Source organism: Ascaphus truei, chromosome 2 (assembly GCF_040206685.1).
Source record: "Ascaphus truei isolate aAscTru1 chromosome 2, aAscTru1.hap1, whole genome shotgun sequence".
Taxonomy (NCBI): Eukaryota; Metazoa; Chordata; class Amphibia; order Anura; family Ascaphidae; genus Ascaphus; species Ascaphus truei.
The window spans coordinates 439,916,219-439,941,844 of record NC_134484.1 but is presented as its reverse complement, the minus strand read 5'-3'; the positions used below and the strand labels follow the sequence as shown (position 1 = coordinate 439,941,844).

At 41.3% G+C, this 25,626-nt stretch overlaps 1 protein-coding gene and 1 long non-coding RNA gene across 5 annotated transcripts in view; one reads left to right on the top strand and one right to left on the bottom strand.

Moving 5' to 3' along the window:
* LOC142487846 (uncharacterized) overlaps positions 1–25,626 on the bottom strand; it is an 83,517-nt gene that overhangs the window by 27,872 nt on the left and 30,019 nt on the right. Inside the window, exon 3 of one of the 3 annotated variants that reach the window (XR_012799330.1) lies at positions 5,420–5,544. The exons of the other annotated variants lie outside the window; for them this stretch is intronic. This is a non-coding gene — a long non-coding RNA (uncharacterized LOC142487846). The remainder of the gene's footprint in view (positions 1–5,419; positions 5,545–25,626) is intronic. 3 annotated transcript variants of the gene reach the window in all.
* The window catches only part of DNAJB6 (DnaJ heat shock protein family (Hsp40) member B6), a 94,834-nt gene that overhangs the window by 62,833 nt on the left and 6,375 nt on the right, over positions 1–25,626 (top strand). For both annotated transcript variants that reach the window (XM_075587849.1, XM_075587848.1), the window contains exon 9: positions 18,065–18,271. In XM_075587849.1, the coding sequence (XP_075443964.1) occupies positions 18,065–18,271 (207 nt within the window). The remainder of the gene's footprint in view (positions 1–18,064; positions 18,272–25,626) is intronic.

Below are 25,626 nucleotides of genomic sequence, written 5' to 3'. Positions count from 1 at the left end.
TTGAAACGTAATGCACAGCTGTGTTTCGCATTTATTTTTTGCAGCGACACCTTTTTTGTTTGTAAGACTTGTTATATAGGAGGCGCTGGTGCGCGTGTTTGATATTGGGGTGTGAGCGGGGTTAGGGGGCGTGACTCTGACATCACAGCGTGAGACTGTGCTGTGATTGGTTTGCGGCGTGGCAGCAGCGCGAAAATACAATTTTATTGTAATTTCCCTTGTTTGCCGCGCCACCGCTCACGGACGTGCGTGCGTCCCTAGTATATAAACGTCTGGCTCACACAGCCAATTCTAATTGACGTGCGCGCGCACTATATTACACGGCAAAGAGCCAATCCGATATTATTGGAGTTTAACCTTCACGTAGCAGAACTACATTTGCCCCAAATCTGCCACTTGTGGTAAAGATAAATGGGGGGGATTCACTAGGCTCCGATAAGTGGTATCAAAGCATAATCCAGCATTACCTGCAATTCAGGTCAATGGCAGGTGATGCCCCTCAGAGTTTAGGGAATCCCAGGTGAAAGTTGGTTTAAAACAGAAACCCTTCCACTGGCAGTGAGGGGCCGGCACCGTATTGCTTTGCAGGCTCTCCTAGCAGTGAGTCTGTGATCGCAATATTATTATTTTTTTATTTAAGAAATCTCTTCTTGATATTTTTAAAAATGTTCTTTTAATTAATTTAAAATCGGATGCTCTGTTCAGGAGATGTAAGGATTTGAAATAGCTTAAAAGGTAACCTCCCAGGCACTTCTGTATCTGGAGCCCAGTGCAGCCTGAGGTTACCATGGTTACCTCAGATGCAAGAGATTAAGAAAATCCTTATTTTTCACACTAAAAAAAAAAATCTCTCTTTTTGGAATAACAGAGTATGCCCAGTGGGCAAGATACCAACAACATCAGAGTTAAACTCACAGGCTTCTGAGAGGAATTCCCACCTTATTAACATAATCCCATGTAGCTAGACAAAGCCACTTAATTTATTTATTTTCTCCTTCCTTTGTATCCTATGAAAATATATGTTTTTTTGTTTTCTTTGGGTCAGATCAACTTCCCAAAAATATTTGCAAAATTGTTTATGGTGTCATTAATAGTCCAACAAAGGAAAAAAGATAGCTGTAGGTTCCTTCGATTGACCGGTTTATAACCAAATGTAAGATTTGGAGAGGGACTTTAAATGCTTCTGAAGCATTTTCTTACCAAAGCATCATGGGAAGTTCGTCAATTCTGGGAATCCACACAACTTCTCGGGGGCGGTTTGGCAAGTAGTTCTTTGTCATGTCTCCTGTGTTTACCCGGTAGCATTGTGAAGGAACACGAGGAGCATCTGCAAGCACTGTTACCACAGTACACTGTAGGGTTTTGGTTATTCACATGATGTAATGAAGACACCGCACACCAATGAGTTTATAGAAAACATCAATGTAAATCCTTTACTGGGATCCAGTGCATGGTGGACACACCGTTTAGTACAAGCAGTGCCCACTATCAAGTACAGAAGTTAAAGCATGTCAGAGTTTACACTGCCTTGTATCGAAGATCTTATTGCATCTATATAGGAAACGATCACTGCATTAGTGGTTGGCTACATTGTTTTGTGCCTGACCTGAGCCAAAACACAAGCCAACTGTGGTTGGACGTCACAGTGGGGAATAAGGGGGGAGGGAGAAAGTGCTCATGTCAAGCATTGCTCGACCTGAGGAAGAGAGCATAGAACTGTCAAAAGCTGGTCGGATATAAATTAGTCCAAATAAAAAATGTAAAAAAAAAGTTATCACCGAATAGTGACCTACTCCTGTTCATAGCATATCATGGACTTTTAAGCCTTGCCCTCCAAAAGGGACAATAGCACCCTGCTTTACGATGTCTTGCAGTGAAGGGGTTACACTTTTAATCAATCATTGAGCATGATCGCACCATGTAAACCACACAGAAAATAAATCCTGTTTTGCCTAACTAAAATGCATCCAGTATATCGGCGGTATTGTTTTACCGCCTTCTAGGCAACACCCTATCCTCTCATACACACAGAAGGGAGCCGTGCTGAGTCACTAGGCCATGTATGATTCTTTTTGTGTTTTATTATGCTTCCAAGTAAGGTACATCTGCATACATAGCCCTATGTGTTAGGCTGAGTCCATAAAAAACTGCAGCCGTGCGGAGGCGCGCTGAGGGAAAGCGGGTGCTTTCCCTGACCTTAGTTCGCGTGCCGTCCGGGGGCGTGTCGGAGGGCAGGCCAGTGACGTCACGGAGCTGGTTCGCCCTAATTGGGTGAACCTCTCACGTGACCGGCCCTGCGCTCCCATAAGCGCGGAAAATTACAAATTGTATAAGACCTACGCCCCCGCACGCGCGCGGACCCCTGCTGAAGCCGCTCTCATTGCGGCTGCAGGGGCTCACTGACTAGCGTCAGCACGGGGCGCTGACCCTGGACTGAGCCTTAGAGGTGCTTCATTTGTCCGTGTAGAGGACTAATGTTGGCTATTTTCTTTTATAACGTCCTGAATATATTGGGAAATGTCACTTGGAGAATAAATGGGCCATGTATAATAAAAGGAATTCAGTATTACATAATGCAGGTATTAGTTTTTTTGGATATACAGGTTTTTTTCTTAAGGATAGACTACTGTTTTTTCTTTTTAAACCTGACCTGTTGGTGGCCCTTGAGGACCGGAGTTGGCCTCCCCCTGCTTTACTACGTACTTTACTCCCTGAGCCTTTTCTTCCTTCTCCAATTCCCTGATTCTTGATCACATCCGATCTGATTTTTACACTGAAATTAATTTGTAGACCAGGACCGCAGGAAGAGAGCAGAACTCTTTAAAGCATGTTTTTAATTGTATTCTTTAGTCCAAATGTTTGTGTTTCTTTTTTTTTTTTTTAAATCAATCTTTTTTTTTTTTTTTTTTTTTATTGGCAACAAACACGTACAGGCATGAGTACAGTGGTATCATGAGCACATGACAACAAAACTTGACTTAATTGGGTTCGGCAAGGTGTTGACCAATAGGATTTTCCTTTTAAGAGGAAAGAAAGAACAGGAAAGCAGGGGGGGGAGGGGGAGGGGAGGTAGGAAGTGGGAGGGTTCCTCGGGGGTCTCCGACCTCACTTGCCGGCTTCCGCACAGTCCTGGCCTGGTGCAGGCCCAGACCCTGTGGTCCAATCCAGGGACCCCAAATGTTCCAAAACTGCGGCATTTTTTTGTGGAGCATGGCTGTAAGTTTCTCCATAGACATTACTTTGTGTATCCTTCTAATTACCGTGCTTCTCGCAGGAGCGTTGGTCTGCTTCCAGGCCGCCGCCACCAAGCATCTGGCCGCTGTCAGAATGGATGATACCAACCTGGATAGTGGTGGGGGAAGGTCATCGATGGGTTTGCGCAGCACAAAGGTTAAAGGGTCCAGGGGGAAAAGAAGCCCCGAGGTCTCACGGAGGAGCATCTGGATCTCTGGGCATGACCACCAAATATGGACCAAGTCACCTTTTTGACCGCATCCCCTCCAGCACAGGTCAGGTGTGCCGGGGAAGATCTGGCTCTGCCTAGCCGGGGTCAGGTACCACTGGAATAATTTTTTTTAGATGTTCTCTTTTGTTACTGTACAAATTGAAGTTTTAGCGGCCAACTCCCAGACGTCGTCCATATCTATTGGTATGTTAGGTCCTTGGACCATTTTTACAAGTAATAGTGGGTCGGATGCCGACTCCATCCCCATATAGATCTCTGAAACCAGACCCCTCTGGTAGGTGCCTTTGATGCAAATGTTATTTTATTTAATAAAAGGCATTGCTTATTGTTAGTCGCTTATGCCTAGTTATTTTACCCATTATAAAGACTTTGGCTTGCAACGGACTGTGGATTTCCTGTGCAACAATGTGTTGTACTAATTTGTGAATGTAGCTGCTTTAGTCTCTAATATTAATAATAATAAAATAAACAGCCTCTCATTCCACCTTTACAACACGTGGCTGGCGTAGAGAATGAGGAGAATCCAATGAACGTATCTATTTTTCACAACATGCACAGCTTTTTTTCGACAGTTGGCCCCTGGCCATGAAGGTGTTAACGCTTCAAATGGTTCTTAGCTGTAACTAGAAATCCTTTTCCAGATGTTGATCTTGGATGATAAGTATCTGTCAGTCAAGTCCAGATTTTCAGGACCGCTTGACCTAGTTTCTGTCTCTTGTAATCTGGTCTCTACTTTCTGCTCTGAGTAATACGGCGGCCATTAGGTTGTAGGGATCCATGCTAAAATGGACAAGAAGCACTTGGAGTGCTTCTTTGCATGTCATTACCCAGAATCCCTGGCTGCATTGGAAGCATTGTATGTGAAGAGGCAAGGCAGTGTTGCACACCTGAGACATGCGAATGTGCTCACAATATGTGTTTGTATTTGCTGTACTTATGAGAAGTAAGGTATTTATAAACCTGCTTTTCAGAGGTGACATATGAGAACGTATCCCACAATCCTAAGGAATATACAGTACTATACATCGCCTATGCACTGGCCCCTTGCAGACACACTTACCGGAACACCCTCCCACTGCCTGTAAGGCCTCCCTGCTTACCACTTAGATTGTAAGCTCTTCGAGGGCAGGAACTCCTTTTGCTACTGTTATTTTTATGTCTGAAGTGCTTATTCCCATTTCGTTATATTATGTCACATGTATTGCTGCTGTGAAGTGTTCTGTATCTGTATGGTGCTATGTTAATAAAAATATACATACATGTGTTCAGGACGATTTATAAAGTATTCAGTTTGGTGTTAAATTGACTTTTTTTTTTTTTTTTTTTTTAAATACACACCCTTAAACTTGTTGACTTTCGTTTCATCGGTTCTCTGGAAGCATTACTCGTTTGAAAAAAAAAAAAAAAAAAAAAAAAAGTGCAGCATTTTCTAAGAAACGTACACATGGTGATTTGCAGAGGTAGGAGTGGGTGAGGGGATGGGGTTCTAAGGCAGCGGTCACTGTGCCGCTGACCGCGCTTGACACGTTTGCTTCAGTGAATCAGAATCTGCACGGCCACGCTCAGGGGCACGTACGCTCTCTCAAGCTCAGTGCTTTGGGAGACAAAGAAAATTGACCAATTAAAAATTGCACACACACATGCCCCCCCCCCCCGCTTGCAAAATTATTCAGGACAGCCTGCGCTCATGCTTGGAGAGTTGGTGACGTTATCGCTCTCAAGCATGAGTGCGCTCAGCGGCACAGTGGACGCAGCCTAATGGAATGGAGGTGGAGCGCTTTGAAAAGGTCACTTGAAAGTACAGTTGGAGATCCTTTTCCATGGCCGGCAGTCCTACATAGGACCATATTAATAATGTTTTCTGATATACTGCCAAAGGTGTACATAAAATTGTCCCACAGAGTTTATAATCTAATATTTGGTGCCTGAGGCACAGGGAGATAAAGTGACTACCTCCAAGGTCACAGAGCTTGCACTCCCTTGCATCAAAGTCCATGTCCTTGGTTTCAGTCGGTTCCTTTACTCACGGAGTCGCTTCATCAGTCTTATTGAAGTGATATATCAATATATTTGATTGCCTTATAAATTAGAGCAGAAAAAAATATTTAAATCAGTGTTTTGTAATGTAAACATTGTAACCTAAAATGTGGGGGTGTTTCTCCCCCCCCCCCCTCCCCCCTGGTCTCGCTTGGTTACCTGACTCTTCTAACGATATGATTTTTAGCTGCAAGGTTCTCAGAATAAGGTACATTATCCAATCACAAGTTTAGTTTGGAGTCGATAGGGTTGGGCATCAACTCTCAAACTTCTCCATTAGGAATGACGACGAAGGCACGATTTCGCCATTTAAATTTAAAAAAAAAGAAATTAAAACCATCTCCGGTCTGTCACAACAGTGTTTGAGCCTCCAAGTCCAGGAAATATTTAACCATTTTGATTCCTGCATTTCAGATGGCTGCTACGTGCAAAGTCGTTGCCAATAAGCTATAGCGTAAGGGGAATTTCTTAAACCACTTACTACGATGCCCGTGGTCGTATTGTGTTCAGAAATGTCACGACAAGCCAGGGTGCAGTGCCGTCTTATAACGCATGGGCCACGCCCGGGGATCCCACGAGCGTAGGGGGCCCCATGCTATGCACAGGCCAGAATTTAACACAAATTTTCCGATCACCCGCCTCAACATTCAAATCTCCCGCTAACTCGGTAGAAGGAGAAAAATTACGACTTGTAGCGGAGCGTTGGCATGTCTGCATTGCATGTCTGGAGATTCCAATAAATATAAGTTTATTTTATCGATAATTTCCATTTTTATTCCTGTGAGTGGTGGTGTAGGCAGGGCCCAGTGCACTGCTTTGCCCGGGGGCCTATAATGCTATTAAGACGGCCCTGCCAGGGTGGTTATGCTCCAAGAGACCCTCAGGCAAAAAAATAAAAACTGGTATAGGGATTATTATCGCAGGACCATTTGGCAGAGAAGAGGTTAATCAATTCTGCAAATATGTACTTGTTTACAAATTGACTCGCAATTAGGATTTATGGAGTTGGGTTACCATAAAACGTCACCCTGAAGGCATTAGAATAAATACCATACTTATTATCACTCTACTTTATTTATACTGCAGGTGACCCATATACCTAATGGCAAAATTTTGACCTAAAATATATCATAGGTTGACTATATTAACGAACAGAAGAAATGCGTTGGTATATGTACCAAAATTGATTTGCAATCTTTGAGCTTTGGGTATTTACATTAAAGAGGCCTACGGTTAGTACCATGCTATGTTTCTTTATACCCTCACCGACGCCTGTAATTACTCTACCAGTCAGATTGGATTCCTCTACCTATTATTTCATTGCTTTAGGTTGTATATATTTTGTTTTGTTCTTACCCCCACATTGTACTGTTCCGCGGAATAGGTTTGCAGCGTTTAAATAAAAGAATATCGGATTAATACTGAGTAATACTTCACTGAGTGAAGATGTAGGCACTTAAGCCGATCGACAGGTAAGCGTGATTCTCCCCATCCCTGCTGTAAGGTCTAGCAGTGATGGAGTTAGCAGAGCTCTGGGTGCATAATTTGTATTCACAACCAAGCCTTCCCGCTAGTGTTGGAATTCATTTGAGGGCCTCCCGTGAGGTTTCTATGGTAACTAAGAGCCAGGCTTCAGTTATAAGAGGCATTCAGAACCGTGATGTCTACAGTACAGGGCCTTCACTTGAGCTAGATTTCTGTGTATGGTTCAAAAATTCCAGGGGGGAGGGGAAGAATCTTCTAAATATCCAAGCACAATTAAATGACATTAATAGGTCTAATAAGTTCTTAAATAAAAACTAAAAGTGTGTGTGTGTGTGTGTGTGCGTGTGCGTGCGCTATATACACACACACACACACACACACACATATGTGGTGAAGTTTGTAAGTTGAGGAGACTTTTAGTTCCCGCACATTCTGCTATTCTGTTTTCTTACTGCATGTTTAATACTTCAATGACGGCTCTACATGATGGGCCTTACTCCGACCATTAGTTGTAGATATTGGTACAATATGTTAATTAGTAACCATTTTGCCCTGTGCTATTGACCATGCGCGTTAAGGCATAAACATTTATCAGTATATCTGTGTGAATAATTAAACATTCAAGTGAACTGCGGAACAGACAAACACATTCATTATAAGGGAAGAGATTATGCATTCATATAGTGTTTGAAAAATGACAATATCAGATACTTGGCTTCTTGCTCCACGTCATCATAAAATACTCAGTCGTGATTCTTAAAGTTTCTATTTTCAGAAATGTCGATCTCCTGCTGTAATCATATGGATTTAGCAGTTCTGAACCAAAGAAATTACATTTTAATGGAACATGTCTGACTTCTCTCAGCAGTCAGCATTGACATGTCTGCAATAATAACGCTTGGCTACATTAACCTACAATGAACCGGGTTTGGAGTTAATAATTGAGTCACGTTGGCAATGCTGAATGTTGTTGAATAAAAAAAAATACTTTTATATTTGTTATATTACAACTCCTATTTGTCACTCCATTTGTGTTTAATTAAATGTTTGTTAACTAACAATCTGCACTCTGACGGCTCAATGTACCTACAATATGAACCAGATTTAATGATACAGCAGTTTCAGTAGAATATGTTGAGCAATATGTTGTTCTTGCAAAGATGAATGTAGTAATTTGGGCATGTAACCATGGAAACAGACTTCTATAGAATGTGACACAGTGAATCAAAATGTACATTTGAGCCAAGATTTGTTATTTTTAGGAAGCATTATTAGCAGTAAACAAAGAAACCCCAATGCGCATCCAATATGGCACATTATTTAGTCATTTTACTATGGTTTTTTTATTCTATATATCTATTTTTTTCATAAGTATGGGCCATTAAGTTCAATCTTTTGGCCAAAACATTGCAAGCCTGCAATCATGTTAAGGTTAGACCCTCTCAGCAGTTACCTGCACTACCAATTGCATAATGTTTTTTTTGTATTTCTTCCACTACATATAAAAAAAGAGAAACAAAACAATACCGCCCATAGCATGGGATGTGTGACATGCATGGGTTTTTTGTTGTTTATATATATATATATATATATATATATATATATAGATTTTCTTTTCACTATTTGGGCACTTCTATTTATAGCTGCATTATAGCTCACACACAGCACATAGAGTGCTCCTAAATTGTAACCGCTTCGGCACAGCATACATGTCACGCATCCCATGCTAGGGGCTATATTGTGTCGTTTCTCTTTTCTCTGTGCAGTGGAATAAATACAAAAGAGAGTACAGGATTTGTAGTGCAGGGTCTAACCGTCACATGTTTGAGATGGTTTGGCCAAAGGGTTGAATTAAATGACCCATACTTATGAGAAGAAAAAATGTATGCTAATGAACTAACTTTGTCACGTTGGATGTGTATTGGGGCTTCTTCTTTTCACTGTTGTATATTTGAGGTCACGTTACCAGTAGCACTCCAATTGACACAGTAATATATACACATTTAATATTGTGGGTCTGGGTATTGAGCTTGCGTGTCGAATAGGAAGGATTATTGGCCATTAACCCCCTTTGGCTCTGGAAGGACCTGCAAGTGTCTCTTACAGGGGCAATCCCTCCTAGGACCAAAGTGAACTGATTCCACAAGGGATTGATCCGACAAGTATTTGTATATCCATTTTAAAGTTGTACTTGGGAGTAAGGCTGCCAGGTGTCCAGTATTGAACCAGACTGTCCTGTATTTGGACACATTACATTTTTACTGGGCAGAGGTAATACTGGACATGTATGTGTCTGGTATTACCTCTCTGGGCTTAGTGACCTGACCGCCTTTAGGCGGCTGGGCAGCTTCCTCCATCCTGATTGGCTGCATTACCCAGCAGCAGCCAAATCAGGAGAAGGTGTCACGAGCCTGGGGATGGGCCCAAGGAGAGGAGAAAACAGCATGAAGCGATGAGATTGTGTCTCACTCTCAAGCGTGTCACACCTTTCATCATTGTGCCCAGTATTTTTGGAATAGCCACCTGGCAAACCTACTAGGGTGGGGTTACTTTCCTCTAAATACTTCCTTTTGTGTGATGTGATGAGCAAGGGCTTGTGTAGCCAGAGGTCCCCTTCTCTGCCGCCACTTCACTTTATTGGTTGTCTGATCTGGACAGGGTGAGATACGGGGAAAATAAACACTTGATTGACAAACACTTCACCATTCAGAGGCCTCTAAGAAATTCAACTGGACAACTGTGTGTCTGCACATTTAAGCACATAGAACAGGGATGTCTGTACCTATTGCACCAGTTTGCGATAATAAAATATTTTACTATACTATAATATTTTAAAATCTAATCTTATTCTATCCTTATCACACAAGGTAGATATAGAACATTGGGACCTATTCTCTAGGTTTTCATTCAGTACCTCAAAATGTTACTCGTTTAGGTACCTGGATGCATATCTGTGCCAATGCCTGGAAGCATCAGAACAATATTATTATTGCTATGCAATGATGGGAGATGGCTGGAGGCCTTTTTTGCATCCTGGAGACGCTGGTGCCCACATTTTATATATTTGCTAGATGGGGAGGTGTAATATTGTGACATTGTGCCAGGTTCAGCAGATATTTATATATGAGTTTATATTTCTGTTCCAGGGTAAATGTATTGGTTTAGCCCTGTCCTGTGATGACCCAGTCCGTGTCAAAAACAAATAAAAGATCAAATATATATCTGTGACAAAGGAGTTTATAAATGGTAGTAAAAGTCCACAGCAAAACATATAAATCCCTAAAAATAGCCAACAATAAGCTTAACATTAATAATGGATACATCATCGACTCGTCTTTATCCCCTATGACCGAACCAATAAACGTTATACCAGGACTAGCCAACTACAGTCCTCAAGGGCTATCAACAGGTCAGGCTTTAAGGATATCCCTGCTTCAGCACAGGTGGCTCAGTCAGACTGCACCACAAGTGCTGAAGTAGGGATACCCCAAAACACTGACCTATTGGTGGCCCTTGAGGACTGAGTTGCCCCCCCCTGCTCTATATAAATCTGCTTGAATTCTGCCTGACCTCCATGTGGACACTGCAAAGCTCGATTTCCACCCCAATAGCAAATGTGCAAAGATCCAAAAATTATCTAAGGAGGTCATTAAATCTGCAAAAAGATGAAGAATTTTATTTAATAATGAGATGTGGCCTAATTTGTGTGAAACTTAGTTTATTCCCATGTCCCTGTAAATTTATAAACCGATTAATAAAAGAAATCCAGACAAGCTGCTTCAGCTCCTCTGTGACAGGAGTGATTACCATAGTCCTTAATGTTTAGACTCAAGTGATCAACCTCTAACTATAATAATTGCAGTGAGCTGAAAACATCACACTGGCGAGCCCTCCTCACGCACAAACAAAACACCACCAAACTTCGGTCCAATAGCCAAAGGACCCGGCAAACTCCTTAACTGGGAAATTGTTTGGTTGTCAGACCCATACAATGTAATGTAACCCAGTTTTAGATGAACAAACGGAAAAAGGATCATAGTTTTCATCAAAAAAGATAGATCGGATTAAATTTTACCCTTTCTAAATGGTACTATTTCACCAAATCCTAAACTTGCAAAAACACAGTCGTAAAACGGAGCAAATGACAAAAACATAAAACAACTCAACAGCTGAGGAGTAACTGTATGCATGGAGCCCCTAACAAACTTACCTCGTGTTCAACCTCTCAACTACTTAGTTTATAACAAAAGATGTTTTTAAATCTACTTTACCAACAAAACTGTGAAGCACTTCGCCAACATACTAATGGAAATATCTGACCGACACACGTGCAAAATAATAGAAATCTACAAGCTCGAGAGCTCATTCCCATGAAGAACTTTACCAACCTGATACACGTACATCATTCACCCTGTGACCTAATGCAAGCAGACCAGGTCATCGCTGCCATCGCTCTCCTTCGAACCTTCAAAACAATATCCCAAATAAAGTTGGGCTCTTCATTAAGAGACTCTGAAACCAATTCTCAAATCTTCTCAAACTAAAAATGAGAAGAAATTAGCTATTACATTATTGACCCCCTGACATATACTTTGGCCGCTCCGGGGAATACAGAATAATCCCCAATCGAGCCGTTTTCGGATGAAATTCTCCATTGAAATATATTGGGCCATTTTCAGCCTGAAATTACACATCGGCGTATATAGAATAAGCCCATTGGCCTTAAAACTAATATTAAATTCAAACATAACAAATTTATAATTTGAGGGGAATTTGCAGGAATTGTATTAGTTGCCAACACAACGCTTGTATTCGTACCAAACTTACCCACAAACCACCTGAAAGTCTGTAAGAAATGCACACCTACGTATTTACCTTCTGAACCCTCATTAAACAAATCTGCTGAATAATGAATAACAAGACTTCAAACCTGTCTCCTCCCTCAGACCCCAATCAAAAAGGTTTCCAGGAAAATGGCGAATCCCATAGAAAAGCATTTATTAACATAAATATGAACTTTGAATTAACAACCTAAAAGGTGAAAAATGAGAGGTGGGTTCCATATATGTCTTAGCCATGACAGCACATGTCCCACACCGTAACAAGCTCTAATCATTAACAAAGGATGCACATGTAACTGCACAAATCCTTATCATAGTTTGCTGACATGCCTGATCTCTTTTCAAGTAGCAGATCTAAAGAAATTATCAAAGTGTTTGTATGGAAAGGGGCTTCCGCTTGTCCTAATGCAACTTCCTTATGCAATTTCAACCTACCCAAGTTTGACACCGATTTCAAATTATGAATCCATTCAACACCTTGCTGTTCAACAACAGGAATAAAAGCAAGTTCACAAAAACCCACCCCCAGTGTTTCCCTAGTGTAATATGTTCTTTACCACTAGGACATTGCATCTAATCTTACATGTGTCTTCCCTCATTCAGATCAACAACTAAAGATTTGGGAAAGTGTTGAAACACCAAAATGCTGAGTGATGCTCCCCCTCCACAAACAGAATACTCCTGTAAAAACCTGCCAGTTGTTTGCTATTTACAATAGATCTAGTTTTAGAGCCAGCAAAACCTGTATGTAAACACTACGGCTTGACCCAAAGTACCGGTGGTTGTACGAAATGTAGACCTACTTTGCGTTGTTGTTGTGGTGAATAGCTGGAAATCAACATCTATCTTACCCCAATCCAACGATTGACGCACAATCATTTGTTTTCTTGTACATTTCCCTGTGGTAACCACCAAACAACCTGTAAACCTCAAACATAGTTGGAAAGCTGGCGACAATTTTGTGGAGGTCTCGCCTATTATGCTAGCCAAAATCATAAGGGCTTGTAGCCAATTGTTGAATGATCTTTTCTTATTCTCCTGATTTCTCACCTCGAGAATCCTTTACACTAGGCAACAAGGACTCTATCTCCATAATCACCACTCCAAATCTTTTCGGTCGCATAAGTAAACAAACGCAATGGGAGCAAAGGGGAAGGGGCGGCGCTTCCGTTGCCCTGTCTCAAACGCACACGGTGTATTTGCAAGAAAAAGGGAAATATCGAAGCTGCAAAGGGGAAGGTGTTTCCAAATGTTCAGTCAAAATGAGATAGAACAACCACACATTATACAGAAATAGCACCAACCACACATTATACAGAAATAGCACCATCTAAAACAAAATAAAAATAGTCCTCTATTGTTGCTAGGTTAGAATATGTGATTTACCAATATATAGAGGGGTGCTGTTGAGTAGTGATTTGATGATGCATTCTGTTCCGGACGTATGTGACACTGCCTGCACTGACATTATTGCGCCCTTGGTGCATTTTGGCACAGTTTCTGGGTTGAGGGAGTTGGGTTTTCTGGTTTCTTTACAGTCTATGTATATGCTGTTTTTGTATATTTGTGCTGCTTTTGTTCTCGTTTCCTTTGCCTTTTTTATTTTTAGATGTTGGGACTATTGAGCCCCTAACCATTATAACATTACCCAGTCATAACTACTGTCTCATACTGTTCCACTATTATCTCTTGCTCTCTTAGCTTTTCTAAAAAAAAAAAAATACATTTTATAACAAATAATCTTTCTTTTTTTGGCAATATTGCTATATGGTGTGTATCCTCTACTCCATGTTGTCTGCAAATATGCCAACTTATAGGCGATTTGCAACGCCAATGTGTCCTTTGTATTTATTTATGCTGCAGCACATTCCTTTTCGGTGAGTGTATGACCATGAACTGCGCTGAAATATATCTCATTGTAACACTCCTTGCCCGGCTCTAAAGGAGTTTACAATCAGAAGGACTATATACAGGGCGTTGCTCAGTCTCTCATACCTTTTCAGGGTGCTGGGTCCGTGCAGGCTGGGCGTGGAGATGCAGATAGAATAATGATGGGCGCCAGGAACTTTTATAGTACAAACAAGAGATTTATTCACCGCCGTTCATAATGCTCTCCATAGAACAGACATTTAACTGATGTCCAACAATATGGTTACTCTGTTGCTTCCCCTGGTAGCTCTCACTCCTATGCTGGAGAGATACTTATGCTTGTTTCCCTTAGTATTGGTTAGATTGGCAAACTCCTGCATAGCTTCAAATACTACCCTATCTCAGGTGGACGCTTGTTGGGGGAGACAGCACTATTTGCCGGGATCACTATCCCATTTCAGTGCACTGCATTCTTAGTCTATACTTGTCAGATTGGGAGTTTACTTAGGACCTTCCGGTGGGTCCGATCCGATTTATGCTTCTGAGCTTCTACTCTGAGAGCTCCTTGACGAACACATGCTCACTCCTTTTCTGGCCAGAGAACAATCTTGGGCCATTACTATGGGCTATAATTATATAGACAAATAAGAATTTCCTTGACAAGGGCTGCTGTGACAGCCGAAACGTTGGAAACCTCTTTTTGGCTTCAATAAATATTTGCTTTTATAAAATCTGGGGAGCCTCAACTCCTCCTTTCTTCTCTAAATTATATAGGGCATGTTCCTTAACTGAAAACAATAAGTGGTGACAGGACATCCTTAATACACATAACTATACACACAAACCTATTTACAGGACTCACAGTGAGGCTTCAGTCTGAACTCTGAGGAACCTGTTTCTAGAACATGGGGAGGATCTATCCTCCATCTCCCTATAGTGACATCACTGGTCACGACATACAAAGGAGGGACTATCCGTTTCTGCAGTCGTCCTGCATTACATGAGGGGGAAGGGAGTAACTTGAGTGATCCCACACAGTTAACCCATTAAAGCGGTTCACCCCTCATATTAACTAGTAGTCCCCAAAGGGGGGGCTACAATATGTTTAGCGTTCTAGGTACATTTTTAACACAGAAGAAAAACGACCTGAAACCTGGCCTTACGAATTACCAGAACCTCACACAGTGACTGAAGTAACTGCGATACCATTTATGTATTGCAAGCACTGGACTGTTAAACCAGCTCAGACATGTGGGAACAAAACATTCTGATCCCTGATAAGGAAGGAGCCAGGAGTATAAATAACAGATTCCTAAATAAAGAACGCTGCATTTAATCAGCCTCTCTAACTCATTCGCTGCCACAGGGCCTACCAGACTCCTCCTTTTGGCATTTAAAGGGTTACTATATGCAGTATGTCCTGTACAGTTTAAAGGAAACAGTCGTTCTTATTACCTTGAACTTTAATTGTTTTGGAAAAATATGAATGTTAAACCTATCAGTGCAACTTTGGCCTCTTAGTTAGGTGCTCTTATCTCGCCCCTAATTAAAGCAGCAGCCACTGTGTTGCATATTCTGTGATGGTTATGTTGTTTTTATTGCTGTTTAAGATCTACATTTTGAAAATATTATTTTCTTCAAAAAAAACTCTTAATCCCTTCGCTACCAGAGACGCTGCCCCAACCCGCAAAGGGGTTAAAAGTAGTAAAGAAGCTGTTAGATGGTCGAGTGCTTTGGTGTTACTGCTGTCTCCATTACCTGTTGTGTGGTTTGACTGAACACAGATTACCCACCGTTTTTTAAGCTGTAATGTGGTTTTTAGATTTTCTAGGAATCCTCAATCTCCAACATTGTAGAAAACAAATAATAATGTTATTCCCCTCAATACTTTGCAGGCCCCTCCAACACTGAAGAAGTGAGTGACATGCTATAGTTACGCAGAGAGTGCCATGCGGGGAAACGCCAATATTCCTTGGCACCCAAAAAAGTCTAAATACCGTATATTATTTTATTATAAGGCAATGTTGTTTTTTGTTTTTTTTAAATAAAATACATACTCGCCTTATAATTGGGACCGCCCACTTTATGAGCCAATCGGCAGTCGGATGTATGAGGTTGGAGGAATGTTCCACCTTATGGGCCCCGAGGTAGCCATGTTGCTTGTGGCAGGAAGGTCAACCCAAGAGAGAAAGAATCACAAACAAACAGAGACCGACACACACACACAGAAACACACTGTGTGTGTGTGTAAACTGTTTTTTTATTTCCAGCTGCTTCTAAAATTAGTGTCACCTTATTTTTGGGTTTGCCCTATAATCGGGCAAATACGGTAATAACACACACAAAATAGAAAAAATATTACATGCCGCTCTTCTTTTGTGTTGCATTGTTGATTTTCTTCTATTCTATTTCTTGCATTCTATTCCATTTACTGGAGCCAGGAAGAAATAGTTTTCCCCCTGTGAGAAATATTGTTGAATGTTGCGCTGATGGTTTTTGGTTGCCGTTCTCAGGCTGAGATATTCATATTCTAAATATAGTTATATCAAACCAATTAGGATTTTGCAAAAGGTTGAACTCTGGTCGTGTGTCCCTCAGCCTAAACTTGCTATGGCAAATGACATTATGTGTTACAAGAAGAGATTGGAAAGCCTATTTTTGTGGCATCCAGAACCAATGTGGTTGAACCTTTTGGGGAAAGTAAATAAGTGAATGCCAGTCCTTGGAAAAGGGATGAAATGTGAAACTCGTATGAACCTGTCACTGTCGGCAAGGAAGATGCCATTATTCTCTGTCTCCAGCTGATGCCATATACATATATATAAGGAGACCGGAAAACCAGTGCAGTGGTAATTCCTTTGCCAGTCCCTCTAGTGCAGGAGTGGCCAACTCCAGTGCTCAAGGGCCACCAACAAGGCAAGTTTTAATGATATCCATGCAACGACTGAGCCACCTGTGCTGCAACAGGGATGTTCTTAAAACCTAGGGTTGCCACATTTTAGTTTTTATAATACGGGACACGTTTTCGGGACCCCAAAATCCAGTATGACCATCAAAAATTGTTCTGATGTCGGTAACGGCTCTCAGAGGCGCGACTGCTCCCCCTCCGAGTCACATGTGACTGCTCAGCCCCTGACCAGCAACAGCCTCTCCTTGTAAGCTTCGTCACTGCCCTGTGTTACCATAGTATAAGGAAGAGAGACCCAGAATCCCCTCTTCCTACACACACACACTTCCCCTTTTTTTTTCCACCCGATTCTCTCAGCCTCCCTTCTCCCCCCATCTCTCAGCCCCCCTTCTCTCTGCTCTCCTCCCATCTCTCAGCCGCCCTATACATCTCATCCATCTCTCAGCCCACCCTGCCTATGTCTCGCACCCTCCCACCCCCCAATTCCTCTCACCCCCACAATTCATCTCTCTCCCACCTCATCCATCTCTCAATGCCACACGGGCAGCTAAAAGCCCTCTTACGTGGTTGGTAGTGTGGAGCCCAGTCCAACGGCAGACATCGGAAGTTGTCATTGACCTCCGGGTCGAACGGCTGGGACGGGCTCTAACCCTGATGTCCTCTGCTATCTGCTGCCGCATCCATTGTCCTCCGTCCTCCGCTCCCCAGTGCAGGCGCCTAACTCTGTACCCGCTCCCTGTACAGGCGCCCGCCATCTTGTGCCTCCGGCTGCTGACGTCTCTGAAAATACGGGACATTTAGCTGTGCCATGGGAGTTCCTGGGACAACGGGATAGGGGGCGTAAAAAGGGGGCAGTCCCGTATATATACGGGATGCCTGGAAACCCTATTAAAACCTGACCTGTTGGTGGCCCTTGAGGACTGGATTTTTCCACCCCTGCTCTAGCACTAAGGGGTCAATTCTATGTATTCCGAATTCTGTCTTATGGGATTTTCAGGCCAAAAACAGCCCGAAAGGCAGCAGTATGTACAACGTACCCCTAAAGGAGCTAGTGAATGTAGATTTGTCAGTCCATTGATTTTCTTTGAGCGTCACCAATTAGGAGTCGGCTTCCCATATTTTTAGAATCCGTTTCCTAGTAAACCTCAATATGCCATGAGGCGTCTTCCCCATGCTGGAGGATATTTTAGTCGAAATTCATTTGAGTGGAGCTGAAGTCTCCTCCATCACTGGGAAGCAGCTTACTAAATCAAGACCATAGACTTTCAATGAAGTATCGCTGATAAAAGTCAGTACATTGTCCATTAAAATGCCTTTTTGTTTGGCCCAGCACCTCCAAATCTCCCTGATTTGGGTCCTTGGATGGATCTTTTCGCTTGGTTTGTTTGAGGGCGCCGCTACCTGCAGGAAGACTGGTGTTGTAACTCGCTCTCCTGTCGTTCCTTCCCATTCTCTCAGGTGTGGCAGACGACATGGCTTTTACAGAGGAGTGCCGACGTCGTGGCCAGAATGCTTTGCCTTTCCAGCCGTCCGGCAGCAGACCCACCAGGCCCCACAGACCCGCCGGCCTTCCCAAGCACGGCCACAACAACAAAAGCGATGACGAGGAGGAACAAGATAGACAGAGGGGTACAGGCAACTGGGAATCCTCCCTTTATTCAACAGGTGTGCAAAACGAGGTTAACAATGGCTCCAATGATACTGATGTATCCAGGAGCCAACCAATCAAGTGTACAACACATAGGAGAACGTGTTGTTGTGTAGTAGCATGATAAATTGTTAAAAATATAAAATAATATATATATATTAAATGATACATTAAAATATACAGATGTAGCCCGTGGCCATGGAACGTGGCCGCGGCAGCTCTGCGCAGCGGTACGTTTCCCCGGAGCTGAAAGGGAAGTGCTTTTTTTCCCGGGGCCCCAGTTAAAGGCAAAACGGGCGTATCTATTTTTCAGGCTAAAGGAAATCTGTTTCGCTTTGTAACAGAGCAGTCTCTTATTCACTGGAGTTACAAACATATCAATGCAACCATGGGGTGCTGCCGTTATCTGCCATTTGTACCCACCAGTTGCCGCGATCAGAAACTTAAATGTAAAACGAGTCTCAGAAAGTGCACGGTTTAGTCCTTTTTAAAAGTCCCCGGTAAAACTACTTCACATCAATATATAAAAATATATAACTGTTGTTTCTATAGAAACTTCAATATCGCCAACAGTAAAGTATATATTGCAATTAATTTGAATAGTCCGGTCAATATGGAACGGATGAATACTGGTGATTTTGCTAAATAAAATAAGACTAAATAAGACGCCAAGTTCAGTGCCCTCCAACTAACCACTTGTAAGAAAGATACTATATGTATTCTTCTCTTGAACATGGAACAGGAAGGGACAGCAGATAAGCACAGACTCTCTTTCTTGTTACTAGACACTTTCCAGGCATTAAAAAAAAGTGATGGTGCTTAAAAAAAGAGACAGAAACCCCCCACCGTATAGTGTATAGTAAATAAAAATACCACTTGTGCATTTGCATGTCTCAGACAGGTCGCTCAGCGATAATGGGGTAATACAGGGTTGCAGAGCCTGTTTGAGAGATGCAAATGCACCACAAGTTGTATTTACTATACACTTTCCACAATTCCATGGGCTGTCCTTGCACTGCTCCTTTATTTTACCTCTAGTTTACCTCTTGGAAACAATTTGTCAAATGACAGATTTTTGTTGTTGCTGGAAGTATTCCCCAAGGGAACTTTTACCTGATTGTAAAGTCCCATATACATTTCCTATCCGTTTCACAGCTGCTGTGCTACGCTGAGCTCACCCTCTGCTGGAGGCTGTTTCATGCATCAACAATCCTTTTACTAATAGTGAGAACTGTATGTCGCCTTCATTTATATAATACCCGAGACCCTTTTCAGCATCCGCTCTCCATACGGCATACGTACCAGTTTCTGGAGTTAAAGCAGGTTTTATTTATTTGTTTTTATTTTGTATTACAGGATTGAAGCAGGGGTCTCCAGAACTGAAGTGTGAATTTCACCACGGGGAACCCCTGCTTCCAGAGATACTTGCCTTCATAGGAGGTGCCGGTGTCTATCGAGTTTAAATGTCCCGATCACGTGGGCCAATAGGAAGCCGCACCGGATGACGTCACAGCGTCCTATTGGCTTGTGTGACATGGGACATTTTAACGCTGCTATTATGGTAGGCGCACAGTTTCTCTGAATACAGGGATACCTCTGGAAGCGGAGGGTCCCCGGAGCTGAAATGAACACAGTTCAGCTCTGATAAACCACCTGCTTCAATCCTGTAATAAAAAATGAATAACAAAAAACAGAAACTCGTATTGCCGTTTTAAACGTGCCACTGTGCCCCTCCTGTCATTCTCTATAGATTGTAAGTTTAACAAGCTGCCTGCCTCCTGTCTGTATGTATTTGTCATTTATATAGTGCTAACAATTATACAGAATACAAACATCAGAGAATCAATAGTACCATTACGCAATGAGTAGGTCAAAGTGTAGGTACAAAAGTTGGCATTAAAACTGGCAAATGAGCTGATCATCGCTGAATCATGGTTTGACAGTGAATATTTAAGAGGTACAAGGGCGCAGAGGGCTTACAAAGACAGTAGAAGTGTTTTATAGTTCCTGGCCTAGAGGTTAAATACAGATCCAGCACGTGACATTGTTTCCACAGATAACAAAACATCTCCCAGAATAGTGCAGAATATCACAAGGTTTCCACAGGATCTAACGGCAGTGCTGGCACAGTATATCACAATATATCACAATATATCACAAACAATAAAGCCTGCTACATGTCTAAGCACATTGGCAGAGTATTGTCACGTGAAGCTATTCACATGCTTCACTTATAGGGTGGGGGTTCCGATGAGACCTGAAGGTTCTGAGAAGATACCTCAGGAAAGCGAGGTCCGGAGCAGTAGATAAGAGCGGGTAGAAAAGAGATCATTGAGTGGAGATGCAGCAGAGCCAAAGACTGGGGCTGAGATATAAGGAGAAAGAAAGTAGAACAGAAATACATGTACAATGAGCGCAGAAGAACTATGCAATTTTGAAATGGTCCACTAATCCTTAGCCCCTGCTGCACATTTGTGGAATGAATAATGTTGTTGCAGAATTAGAGCAGGGTGCCCCGGAGTTGGACCATGCTACTCCTTGCTCCGAGGGCCCTGGTTCCCAAGATATTGACCTTTTTCCTTTGCCAGTAAGGAAGGAAAGTGAAGTTAAAGATGGCTGCTGGCGTCGTACCTAAGGAAGTGGCAATATCATGTTCTGATGACGTTGCAGCTTCTTATTGGCCCGTAAGAATGAGGTTTTGACGGCAGAAATATTTATTTCCCAAAAGGGAGCAGAAACACTAGCATATTAAAAGATAAAGATCTCAGGAACCGGGTTGTTTCCAGAGCTGTGAACCCCCTTGTTTCGATTCTGTAAATATATATATATATATATATGTATATATATATATATATATATATATATATATATATACACACACACACACAATAAAACAGAGGGGCAGCTGGCACTCCCATCAAAGTGAAATTGTATGGTGCCTGTCCTATAGAAATAAACAGAGAAAGCAGTCATCCCTAGCAAGGGATGACAAAGGACAGCACTCAAGGATAAATGGCAACAAAAAAAAAACCTGTATTCAGATGGTACAGCACAAACAAGACCAACGTTTCGGTCCTTGTAGGACCTTCCTCAGGGTAGTGCTGGTCTTGTTTGTGCTGTACCATCTGAATACAGTTTTTTTTTTTTGCCATTTATCATTGAGTGCTGTCCTTTGTCATCCCTTGCTAGGGATGACTGCTTTCTCTGTTTATTTCTATAGGACAGGCACCATACAATTTCACTTTGATGGGAGTGCCAGCTGCCCCTCTGTTTTATTGTTTGTATATATAGGGATGATCTCTCTCTCACTCTCACAATATACTTTTTTGATTATCCATTGGAGTGCTGCCTCTGATTTCGTTTCAACACGGTGTCTTATTGCCTATTATATTCTACAGGATTTGCACCCACTATGTTGACTATTTTGACGGAGTGCCTGCTGTTCCTTGCTTTATTCTGTATATATGAAAGACAGGGTTGCAGACCTGTCTAAGACATGCAAATGAACATACAGTAATATTTACAGTTGCTATATATATATATATATATATATATATATATATATATATATATATATACTGTATATATATACTGTATATATATATATATATATATACTGTGTATATATATATATATATATATATATATACTGTGTATATATATATATATATATATATATATATATACTGTGTATATATATATATATATATATATATATATATATATATATATATACTGTATATAGATATATATAGTGGTACTTTTGGTTCATAAAACATTAAAGCACTGAGCACCTCCCCCAACTAAAATATATATATTTATTTTAGTTGGGGGAGGTGCTTACTGCTTTAATGTTTTATGAACCAAAAGTACCACAGCCATTTGTATTACCAGTCATGTGATTGCAGTAACATCAGTAATACTGCTGCTGTGAATGGAGCACAAAGTTTTCTCCTGTACTTCAGATCTCTCACGGAGTCAAAGGAGAGATCAGCTGGAAAATGGCTTGAAATGGCACTGCGTTCAAACAACGCGCAAGAGACATGCTGACGCTTGTTCCATCTCAGATTCCCACCTGGTCACTGAAATTGTTAACAATTCAGCCATAATCACTGCATCTTGTCATTAATAAATCGTTCTTTTGTCAGTTACTGTAGATATGAACACTTAACTTGCCCTAAGGAGAGCTAGGTTTAACCATTGTTAAACTCAGTAGAAAATGTGTTACAATGTAATTGCACCTCCAATACATGAACAAAAACAAAGCTACATATTGTGCAAACACAAGTAGTGGTGCGAGATGAAACAAAAGGTAAATTACTCAAAATACGAAAAAATATATCAAAGAGAACATAGATGACGCCATTTTCCATAGAACAGTGATTCCCAACAGACTGGTGTGTCCAAAGGATTACATCTGTAATGGTGGATCCCAGGCAGCATATTGGGTTTCTGAGTCCGTGTGAGGAGTGTGCACTTAATAAGGCCCCAAACTGCACCTCAGTGTGGGGTGATATAGCTGCCAATTACATCAGGAGCTTCCAAAGTCACTTCCCATAATGCTTTGCATCCACCGCGGCTGTCTGCATACACGGCGGTGCAGTTTGGGCCAAACTCTGCTGCCTATTCTCACTTGCTCCATCCCTTCAGTTAGAATAGAGCCGTCTACCTGCAGACTCCAGCCTTTACCAGGGAGCGGTCTTATCCTGAGCTTCTCTCTGACATGTCACCCCCAGCTTTGTGACATTATCAGTCATTTTTATTTTGGTTTTGGGCTCTTTGTTTTAGAAAAAATAAATAAATAAAATGAGCACAGAAAAATCTAGAGAGGTAAAACAAGATGCAGACTATATCCTATAGCATTATTAGGACATCTATATAATTAATGAGATGAGGTTATTATTACCAATGTCATTGTGATGAGCCCCCAAATGCTGTAGGATCTCCCTGAGTAATAATGACTATGATCATTGATTGTAGAGTAGGAAACCCACCGTATATTGTTTTTAACACATTTATTGCTGACGTATGTGGCAGGCTCATTCCTCACTGAAGTTAATATTGAATCAGGGTAGGTGAAGATTAAAATGGCATATATAATGATGTCTTATCAACCTACTTCGATTCTCTGACATTCGCACACATGAAAATGCTGATATCATTTGCTTTGCCTCAACTAAGTTTTTACTGTTTAAAAGTGTAATTGCTCCAAACAGATTTAGAAAAACACCAGAAGCATCATAATCTTCTAAACCTATTCCACAGACCAGTCGTCTGTCCAGTGTGGGGTTAGAATATTTTGGGATATGTGTATATTATATGTATGATGCATAGATGAGAATAAAATTGCTTTCACATCATAGGGAACACAAACGTTAAAGGGGAAAGCAATGTAGCATTACAAAGTAAATATTAAAATACTAGCCTACATAGTAATCAAACGTAGAAACATATATTATAATAACATCAATACAGATCGTCTGTATTTTAGTGCCCAGGGGGACCATCCTCAGGACCCAGAAGTATATGCCTTTTTCATGCACTGCTGGTCATTGTTTATAAGTAGCTGCTACTTTGGTGTAATAACCAAACACACTGCTCAACTTCTCACTCCCCAGGGGATCTTCCTTAAGATCCAGTGGACATCTTGTTAATATAGATATTTGTGTACAGGTCTTATTTAGTCTTGAACGACAAGCACTGGATTTGGAACTTGGCTTGACCACAGCTTTATTACACCCAGTGATTGCCTCCTTTCCTAGGTAACGCCCAATAATAGGCTTTTTTTGATATTGATGACTACATTTATACTGAGATTATTCAGTAAAAAAGAACAATCCAAAACTCTCCATTACTTGTAATGCTTTACACAGCCCGTTACATCTTAACTCCTGCTTCACAATACAAGGCAATGTGAACACCAGCTCACATGAGAAAGAGGAGAGCCGCCCCATCGGTATTTTTTAAGGCCCCTTTCGGGTAGTACAATTGTCCAAAAACCGTAACAAAGTGATAATTCCAATGAAGACTAAACGCATCAAGAATTCAAATAACCTGAATTCAGAATCCTTTTTTTAATGTTCATTCCCATATCACAGATAATTGCAGATCATGTAGTTTGTTCCAACACCTGAACAGTAGAGAAGGGAAAGGAACCTAAATCATGTACTTAATGAACAGTGCACATTCCTCACATGTCTCTGCTTGAGGTGGAGGAGCGGAGACATGCCCACGGTGATGGATTGCAATAAGATAAGATTCTTATTTTCTCCTGAACCGTTAACAAGGTTGAGAAGTGATAGGAAGAAGAAAATGAAAGTTGTATTTATATATACATGTATGTGTAAAGCACTTTGATCACTTATGCTGTGCTGTCTTTTTCTTCAAACCAGAGGTTTGGATGTATTATGTTTATTTTTGCACACACACATATATATACACATGCGCACACACACACATAAAATATATATATATATATTTCTGTGAGGATCCTTAGAGATCCAATATACCTGCACAGCACAAGAGATAATCACATAACAGGGATTTATTGGGGCCAAAATGCACACATATGCCCGACGTTTCGGTCTCTATATGTGTGCATTTTGGACCCAATAGACCACTTTTATGTGATTGCATCCCGTGCTGTGCCAGTAAATTGGATCTCTAGGGATTTGCAGAGAGGGGAAGCAATGTGTAGTCTCTTGTGTACAATAAGACTTCTTATGCCATTTCAATGCTTCCATTTTCAAGAGTCACTTGCCCGCCACTTTTTTTGCACAACGTGACACCACAACCTGGTCTTTCTGAGAGACATGATGCATTGCAGCTTTCCTTTGCCACAAACAAATAATTACATGGCATGTCCAATAATATGGATTTCTTTCCTTTTCATATACTGTTGATTTGAATAGACAACACTGCACCTATGATTTACACCCTGCAAATCCCTTCCCTAAAGACCTATAATCTAGCTTTAAATGGGTATATAAATAGTGGCGCATGAATCCAGTCATAATCACTACCTATACGACACACGTGCAATCCTGGAGACCACACAAGCTCACATGACCAAACCAAACCTAATCTACTGCTACCTTTTTTTTTTAATTTAGAAGGCTTTTGGTATATACAGCTCCACCCCCTTATAACACTGTGCTTGGGGTCCAAAGAATCACATTGCGCTAAGCGGATTGCGTTAGAAATAATGTACAATTGTGTGCATTGTACAATAAAGTATTTAAGATACTAATAATCGTGCTGTAAAGTATTCATAAATACGAAAATTGGGAGCCACGCTTGCATCGCGTTATAAGCGGATTCGCGTTGTAACGGATCGCGCTATAACGGGGTTGAGCTGTATCTAGAATTCTGC